General features: G+C 37.7%; 1 protein-coding gene across 12 annotated transcripts in view; it reads left to right on the forward strand.

The window, feature by feature from the left end:
- The first annotated feature begins 2,654 nt into the window (after window positions 1-2,654).
- The window catches only part of DMXL1 (Dmx like 1), a 76,227-nt gene continuing 69,186 nt past the window's right edge, over window positions 2,655-9,695 (forward strand). For 9 of the 12 annotated variants that reach the window (XM_026091076.1, XM_026091078.1, XM_026091079.1 and 6 more), the window contains exons 1-2: window positions 4,020-4,145; window positions 8,872-8,949. In XM_026091076.1, coding sequence (XP_025946861.1) covers window positions 4,131-4,145; window positions 8,872-8,949 — 93 coding nt within the window. In that variant the 5' untranslated portion in view covers window positions 4,020-4,130. Of the gene's footprint in view, window positions 2,781-4,019; window positions 4,146-8,871; window positions 8,950-9,695 lie in introns of those variants that run through there. The other 3 variants (XM_026091086.1, XM_026091087.1, XM_026091089.1) reach the window with 2 other exon arrangements.

The raw sequence follows: 9,695 nt of genomic DNA on the forward strand, positions 1-9,695 counted from the left end.
TTTTTAAACTATACTACTGCTTGGAAACTACATTCAGAGTTGGAGTCTGGGTTCCGATGAATGTGTATGAGGATGTAATACTCTACACAGAGAAGATCTAAAGAAAAAATTACAGGGGGGATAGGAAAGAACTGAAGGAAGAACAACATCAAGCTCTCAGAAGATTAGGTTTTTTTGGTATATAATTGCTGCAAAGCATAATGAATGAGGGATTTTCTTAGGTCCAGGGGAGCTGTCAAGCTTCCCTCCTATTGGGTCTGATCAGTGTGAGGTATAATGCAATTGGGATGGTAGGCAACAGTAGCAAATGGAGCCTTGCTTTCATATGCAGCTTCATTTGGCAAACAGCTTGGTTATGCTCTATTTTGCTACCTTTTTTTTCATATGTGTTTTAACTCCCTTCACTTCTGCATCCCTTGCCTGTTGTCTTTGAAACTATTGTTCTCCTGCAGGCAAACATTGACTAAACTTCAAAAATAACCTTCAAGCCACTTTCCTTCTGCTTGGCTGTAGTTGTGCTACGAAGCTCTTTGAAAATGTTTTTTTACTGATTAAAATACCTGCCTCTTTGGGGAAAGATCAACTCTATAGGCTTAAGAGCTACTCAGTGATTCTGCAACTTGCTGGGGATTAGAAACTCAATATGACCAAATGTGGTCTAATACATCTAAATAGACTGATATCGGAAGTGGTTCTTTGTTTCCAAATCTCAATTTTTTTTTTGTCAGTATGCGGACAACTTGTGGACTGTAAGGGTAGAACAATCATCTCTTTTTTCATGGAGTGAGTGTTTTTTTTTTTTTTTTTAAGACATTCTCCCTCCTCCTACATTCTTCTGAGTGTACATATAATTAATTGTTAGACTTGGGAGTTGTTGGTATGAGATGATGTTCCCCAACTTTTCTTTGAATGATCACCTCTGGTGTGACTAACTCTTTTCAACACACAGCATATGACGTAGGGCAAGAAATGGGGATTAAGCATAAGATGGGTATGGGTGTGTGTGTGTTGGGTTTTTTTTGTGTTTTTTTTTTTTCTTTAAACAGATTATAGCAAAAGAGAAGAAGAACTATAGCTCTCAGAGAAAAGTTTGTTAGTAAAGGGGACATTTTCAGGGAATATCATGTCTAAGATTGTAGTGTGATAGGTGCTAGTTTGTTACATCAAATCGGGAAGTGATTTTACGATGAAACTAAGCGCTAATTACGGGCTAAAACCACAACATCCTGCAATGAGGGCATGTACCCCCCCCCCCCCGCCTGAGACAATTAAGTGGAGCCAGCGAGGCGGCGATGTTAGTTTAGATAGCCTAATATGGCAATGGCGAGGTCACACAGTTGTAAAATATATGCATGACCTGAGGGTCACCACACACAACGCAGAGGAAGACTCCAGCCTTCATCCCCACGACCACCAGAAGGCTGAAGAAGACCCCCTAGCAACAGCCGGCGCAACCGCAGAAGTTACAGGAAGTGCCACCTATACCCGGGGCTGGAATCGCATATAAGGAGACTGTGAGGGGGGGTTGTGCGCGCCGTTGGTGGAGCAGGAGACTCCCCGGCCGCCCAGTGCTGTTTTGCTTACTTGTGACTTGCTCAGTTATTCTATTAAATTGGGATTTATGCAACCCGGCCCGAGTGGTTGTCAATTTGTCGCGTTTACCTATAACAGTAGCATACCTCTTTGAACACAGCTACTGTCCAGTGCAGCCAGGAGTAGTAGGAAATTGACTTCCGATGCTTTTGTAAGTGCTGGCTCCTGAAACGCTGATGAATACAAGTGCCTAAAGACTCGAGCACGTGGTGGTTGTCAAGCTACCGTTGTGTTCTTCTGATGAAAAGTGCTGAGTGTACTCAAGTTTGGGAGTTTTTTGGTTTGTTTGTTTTCATATATGTGTTAAAGCTGAGAGAGTTCTAGATCTGGTTAAACAGTTAGTTTCACTGCTGGTAGTGGATGTTATGTGTGCTAGTTTTTGTTCACCATGGTGGAGACACTGTGAAGGTGTGACACTGTGGAATCTCAGGCCTGCCTGTGTTGCTAGACGGTCAGAACCAGATGGAGGGAAGCCTAGTAAGCCTGTGAAGTGCTGATGGGTCCTAGGCAGGCATACAGAAGAGTTGGAGGCCTTTGTGCAATCTTCAGCACTTTGTTTTTTTTAAAGATGCTTTGTATTAAAGCTGTGTTGTCTCTGTAAAGCAGTGCATTTTCTTTCTTCAAACTGCCTTTGTAGGAAACGGTAAATTCAACAAAATAGCTTTGGAAGAAATTGTATGTGTGATATTTTTGAATAAACATTGCCCTGTGGACTGAGGACTTAGTGAGTCACAAGATGAGTGTGGGGGTTTTTTTGTTTGTTTGTTTTTTTTTTAACTTTGGATCTGTTTCTCGTAGAACATTTTTCCAAAGTTCGGTTTATYGTTTGCATATCAAAATAATCACTTAATTCTGAAAACACTGCTAAATCTGTTCTTTCAGAATTAATTTTAAATCGGGCTGTTCTGGAGCCTGCAGTTTAATGTTTCTATTTGTAATAGATGTTCCTGTTTTGACAGGGAGAGCTATACTGCCTGTGTAGCTGATCTTGAACCTTGTCTTGAACCTCAGAAGTGGACAGGAAGAGCACACAGAAAACCTGACTAATAATAAATTATCATAAATCATATATGTCTGTATTTAGTCTGCAAAAGCATTCTAGACAGTATTTTCAATTATCAGGCTAGGCCAGTGGTCTGCAGGTTGGGAATTAATACTGGCACAGAATGCTAATCACAGTCTTTTAGGTAAGATTTTTTTGGAACATATTACTGAACACTTTGTAGGAGAAAATTGGCTTTGGACTGAAATGTCTTTTTTTAATGTATGTATTGTATGATAATCTAGGACAGGCTTGCTAAAAGTATTCTGTAACCTGAAACAGCTGAAGACATGACTGTCACTTTCAAATTTGCAAATGTAGCATTYCATTTCTCTGCTCATTTTTGAGTCAAAAGTGGTTTCTAGTAAGCGTACTAGAAATTAGCAGGATGATTCTTAATGGGTGATCCTTTATGTCAGCATATGAAAATCCTGTATTTGCAGTTTTTGTGAGACTCTTCTGCTCTTGAATCATTTTGCCCGACAGAGCTTATTTATCTGACACATTACTGTTGCTTTTACTCTTAATTCTGCCTTTTGATCCTTGGCTCTTATGTGTGTGTGATTTTGTGGGTTTTTTTGTGTGTGTTCCTTGTTACTGGACTTTCGTCCTTGAATAATTTGTTCTTACGTTTATTGAAGAATGCTCACTATCACTTAATGAACAATCTCAAATGTTTAATTTTCCTCTTCAGTTTAATCTGTGCCCCATTTCTCATGTATGTAAGGATAGGAAGAAATTCCTGACTCAGTCACTGCAGTGCTCATCACCTACCTGTATAAATATGTTAGCTACATCAAATTACTTATTTACTCTGAAGTTTATATTGCCACTAAAACAAATCTGTGGAATGCAAATAACAGGAGGCTCAACAAGTCTAAAATTGTAGCATTTCTTTTTTTTAATAGCTCAACTTCATTCTGTTTCCCTTCTGCATTTTACCTCTTATAAATGTTGAATACCGTTTAAGCTAAAATGGTATGCTTTTATTCCCCCTTTTCAAAAATTCATTTTTAAGTGTCTGTCTCCAGTGTAGGAGACAAATATATTTTTTACAGTTTTGCATGAACTTTATATTCTTCCCATGTTTTTTCCTCTTAAAGACTTTTCTTTCATAATTCCATCTTTGCCATCTGTTTTCTATCTTGAAACCACTGTTTCTGCTTGTTACGCAAGTGTTGTGTTGTAATTCTGGAGAGAAGAGTCATCTGCTACTTCTGTTGCTTGATATAAGTTGTAGACTTGTAGGGAGATGTTTGAGTTCTGCAAATATCTCTGTGGTGGTCTACATGGATGAGATACGTGGACTATGCTATTTCATACTTCACCGGGTTGTTTTAAGTAACTGTAGATTTACTTAATTTTTTTTCTTCCTTCTCCCCAGGCATATGCATCAGGATGTGATATTGTGGTATTGGGGACTGACTTTGAAAGATTACAGATAATCCCTGGAGCAAAACATGGAAACATTCAAGTGGGATGTGTGGACTGTTCAATGCAACAGGGGAAGGTATGTAGAGCAGTGTTTTGAATAATGTTCCAACAATGTCATGTTAAGCTCTTTCTCAAGAGCAGAGATGTTTGCAAGTTAAGGCAAGTGCATGAGAGTGAATAGCAAAATGAATAACTGCTTTATTTTATTTGTGGTAAACAGCACAGTAAAGGTGAACTACTAAGCGTAGTTGTGAGATTGTAGAAAATATGCAAGGCTGCACAGGAAGATGAATAGAAAAGATGGCAAGCATTTGACCAAAAGCTGAGTAAGGTGGGAGCAAATGTAATTATTCGCTCAGGTTTTACACTGCTGGATACGTCATGGGCATGCCTTGACATGTCAGTATTTGGCAGCAGATGAATGCTTTCACAGAAAAATCAAATCTAGATTTCTCTAGAAACAACATCCCCTTCAAGCAGTTCGTAAAGGCTTAAAATTGCTCTTTGACACGGTTTTCCTTTCCTGGATTCTCAGTTTTTGTTTTTCTGATGCAGCTGAACTGGATCAGAAATGTTGCATTTTGGATACTACGGAGTTTCTTTTTACCACAGTAGACCACAGTTTATCACAGAACAATTGAGAAAGAATTCTGTACAAAGCGTTTGAAAGATCTAAGGAGCTCTAGCTATTGGGATGTCACAAGGTGGTTGAACTCTGTTACCAATTAAACAGGAAATTGTCTTTGGGTACATGTGGTGATAAGAGTGTTTTATTCCATTGCTTTCATTAAGCATGTTTTAGTGAGATGGTAACGTGAGCTTTCTGCTCATCACCGCAAAGCTTATGAGTTTATAAAACCTTTGGTTAGAATTCTGGTGTCCATCGTGAGAAAAGGACTGCTGCATGAAAACTGCTTTGTATTTACCTGTGAAGTCTGAGGGGGACAATCTAGATGATTCACAGCCACCCTCTGTTCCTGCCTTTTAATGTTTTTGAGTGATGAGCTCTTGCAGCAATAGTAAAGGAACATTAATGAAAATGAAGTAATGTTCTCCTCTGCTTCTCTGTCTGGTAGCTTGAAGCCATGAAGAATGCACATTTCCCCATTGGTTGCTGTTAACTAGAAAGTTTTATTGTGCCTGTGAACTGCCTGTATATTGATGGTGAAATACGCATGCAGATCACATGTCACTGTTCGTCCTATATCTTTATGCAAATTTGGGGGGTCATCTTGACTGCATGGTAGTAGTTCTCCATACATTTGGATAACAATCCATCTTAAATAATTGCAAAGGACTAAGTATTAATATTCTGAAATATATTGAGCTTCCTAAGCCTTTGGATTTTATCATTTCTTAAGTGGACTGATGCAGTCATTTGATTCTGCAAGTTGATATAATCTTCTGTTAGCAATTAGACTATATGTATTTGCAGAGTCCTGAAATACTAAGCAATGAATAGCTAGATATCTATTCATTGACTGGACTGATCAATACACTTCCAGTTTGCTTCTAGCAAAGACGAAATTTCTTCTTACAGTCTTTTCATCAGCATTGACACACAGATCTCTCTTCATTTTACCTCTGGATTATTGCTTGCTGTTTAAGACTTGCAGAAAGAAACGGAAGGCAAATAATGCAGTTTATTTAGGTTCCAACTTTTAGCTTTTCTAAAAAGAATCCATAATAATTTTTATAGTTTACAAGTTGTGATACTTTTTTTAATTCCTTGTGTCTTACAGAGGCACCTTCCCCTTAGTAGCTGACCTTTATTCTGTTTGAGGGACCTCCATCATTTCTCCCTTTGAATGATAGTTAGAATCAGTTTGTAAAAGGGTTATTTACTGGCTATCCAAGTAATAAGTTCAGGTTTATGTTCTCCCTCAGGGTATGGCTTCCTCCTAAATAGAGTTCTAGTTTATTGGGAAGCTAATGCCTTGTGATGCCTTTGAACTAGCAACAGCTTAAAGTTTGTGCTTAACCCACCTCTCCCTGGGCTTCGAAGGTGGGGGGAACATAGCACCATCTTTCTCTCCCCCATATGGTTTGGGGGTAAGTTTGTCAGCCTCAAAAAGAATGAGATGAGAAAAATGGATGAGAGTTTTTAGATCAGCTCAAGAGAATGTGGTCTATATTCTTGCATATGGATGTGTAAGGACTAGTGACTTTCACAAATGGGATGATGTAATCTTAGGCCGGTCAGTCTCTGGCCTCTGGTTGTAGGCAACTAGGCAATAAATGCTTTATCTGGAAGTGGATACAGTACTTGATGTTCTCCCATACAATGTAAGCCACAAGCCTCTTCCTGCATCCTCTAATTAACATAAGAATTAACACCAAAATTTTTAATTGTAACATGACAAAACTGTAGTTGTTCTCGTAGTGTGGCTTGCACAAATATCTAACATGGTACAAGATGGTCCTAGCATGAATGTCTTTCGGTCACTTGAAAAATTTAACCAAAGTTCTTCAACTGTCATAGCTGGTAACAGTAGTGTTGCAGTATTTATCAGGCATTTTATTTATGGAACATGCTTTATTTTACTATTTTTGAAGAAAAATGTAGGTATTTTAAAATGTCACATTTAGTTTACATGCTAATAAGACATCTGTTTAAAAAGAATGCATAACAAACCAACCTACTCTTTCTGCTTACAGAACCAATTTTCTAATCAGTAGAACCACTAATTATTTTGAATATGCAACCTCAATTTTGACTACAGGGTTCATAATTGTGTGAGTTTTGACGGTGCGGTGGTTCTTTTTTGTTTGTTTTTAGTGTAGTAGGCTGTGGGCTCTTTCCAAAGGAGCWGTGATTGTGCTCTATTTTTCCTTTTCTGGTTTTTGATAGTGATAATGTAACTCAGTAAGAGACTGTAGACCTTCTGATGAATGAGAAAAATGTAGAGGCCTTCTATGAAACATGGAGGAATAGTGGGGAAAAAAGATAAGTTCAGCAAGAAACTTTTTGGATTATGCTAAGGTTTTATAAAATGAAAGCCTGGTGTTGCTAGTTATATTCCTATTTTGGACTAAGTAGTGAGAGAGGACAAAGTTGTTGCCCTAAAGGCTGAAGATTTATTCTTAAATGACCTTCAGGTACCACCTCCAAGAGTGGTGGTGATCTCTCCTAAAACTCAGTAAGGCTTCTCCACAAACCTTGCTTCTAATAGCAGGATTTAAGTATACAAGAGGCATCTGGTAGCTGTCTGGGGGATATATCTTGCTAATCTGGGAAGTTTTTCAATACACAAACTTGCATTATTCATTTCTGTGGCATGCTGCTCAGTGAGGACTGGTCTAAGTGGTTCTATCATTATGGAAGCCTGTGGATTTTTCATGGGGGTAGCAGTTGCTCTGGATGCTATTTGTTTAGTATTTTGGCATGCTAATGTTAGTTTGTCTTAAACTCATGTAACACTGAAAGACAGAACAAGTCTCCACACTTAGAAATAAAGAAAAATGAAAAATCTAATTACTCTGAGTTCATTTAGACTTGCTGTTGAGACGTGAGAGGGAATTATTAGAATAAAAAAAGAGTAAGTGAGGTACTTAAAGAAGATGAGAGAAGGCAAATATTAGCCTGAGATGTAAGGAAAAGGTTTCTTTAGGCATTTGTCAACTATGACAAAATTATTGTTGGCATTTTGGGGTCAGACTGTTGTTTAGGTTGTTAGTTTGATACGGATTTATTAATTTATTTGCTCTTTTAATGAAGAGAACTACTAGTCTTTGAAACTATGGATCTACAGTTTAAATAATACTAACAATTTAGGTACGACAGGCTGATACTTTTTCTTAAAGCCATTTGAGTTCTGGATACTGAAATCAAAATGCATTTTACGAAATGACTCTGACTTTCTTTAATGTTGTTAAAAGAAAAGAAAACTTAAGACAGGCTTTCACAAGAATAAAATATTGACTATTACAGAATATCAGAACTGGAGATTGTGATATTGCCTTGCTTCTTTTGACATCGAGCATCACTTGAGAATGCATCGTGTCCTTTATCAGCACGACCCATGCAAACTCCTTTTGTAAATCTATACATTTCAGAGTAGTTTTAAACATTGCCATACAGTGGCACTCAGCCTGAGGCCTTTAACAAACATCTAGCTCATTTTAGCCCTGCTTACGAAGTCTTTTAAACTTGCTTTTATATAGTTGTCTTGGGATAAAGTGCCCTTAATTCCATGTCAGCGAAGGTTTGTGGTGTCTGGTGCCAGTGATGAAGTAAGACTTTGAAATATCCAAGAAAGCTGTTACCTTACTGCAACTTTTAAAAAAGTCTTTGTTTTGTGTTAGCATTTAGTTTCTTCTGTTTTTGCAGTTCTCTGCATTGGATATTTAGCTTGGGCTTCTTGATCTTTCTGAAATAGTTTTTAAATTTAACGTGTTGTCATGCTGGGGAAATCTGCAAAACCACTCTGAACTGATGTTGGTTCCATTTCTTAGCACATAAATTTGGCCTACTACTTTGAGCATTTGCCTAAATTATTTATGGAAAGAATATTGATCTTAGATCTAACAAAAATGTGCATGTCCACCTATACTCTCAGTAGTTGATTAGGACATGTGCGTGAATAAAAAATTGTATTGTTCTGTTATCCTCAGTACTTGCTTCATGATTTTGCTAGATGTGATTTTCTTCTTCTGTTATCAAAAAGGAATATGGATACAAGCTTCAAATTTATCTACAAGGAGATTTAAATGTAGAATTGGCAACCCACGTTTTATTCTCGTTTGTTCTATAGCTTGTTTTGTGTATATGTTTATGTTAATATAAATATAACTCATTTTAGATTGCAGGTTCTTATGGAAATGTGATTTGTATCTTCGAGCCAGTTAGCCTTTTGAATCAGAAGAACAGTCATCATACTGTAAGTAATTCAGCGCTCACTAATTTCATTTACCCTCTTGTAGAATTTGTCTCATTTCTCTTTGAAGACGTTTTCTTTTTAATGCTAAAAAAAAATAAAAAATTAAGAGATAAGATGGCTGTGGGGGAGTGAAAATGGTAGGGGGAGGGCAGAGGCATATGCTACTTAGCATACAGGTTTCTTAATACTTGGTGTTATTATAATGCTTCATATCACTGATTTATCTTGACCTACAGTTAATGTCTGAAAAATGCCAGAACCCGGGAAGCCCCCTGGAAGCCCCCAGCCCTCCAAAGAGTATAGCTATTGCAATAGGAATTCCTTTTTGAACCATCCTGTGTTCCCTTTATGTCCTGATGTGTTTTACCACTCTTATTTTTAACCTTGGTTTATGAAACTGTACCTTCTTGCTCAAATCTGCAATTCTGTTAACTTTTTAAGAAGTTCATCATGACTGTTGCAGAACATCTGACAGTATTTGTATTTCAAAGTGTGTTCTGTGGTGATGAGTAAGAACAATAGTCTCTTGATAGCATGGCTTAATTTTGGTGACAGTGGATTAGTGGTTTAGCCATCAGAAGCTTAATTCCTGCTTTACGCTATGATTTAGGGCTAGGTATTTAACCACTGTCCTTAGAAGGAAATGATTGCCAGTATACTTAATTGAAATATTACTGACTAATTAAAGTCAATTTGACAATTTGAGGGCTTGGCAGCAACAATTGCTCAAGGAGCACTCTTCCCCC

Source organism: Apteryx rowi, unplaced genomic scaffold (genome assembly GCF_003343035.1).
Source record: "Apteryx rowi isolate R43461 unplaced genomic scaffold, aptRow1 scaffold_899, whole genome shotgun sequence".
Taxonomy (NCBI): Eukaryota; Metazoa; Chordata; class Aves; order Apterygiformes; family Apterygidae; genus Apteryx; species Apteryx rowi.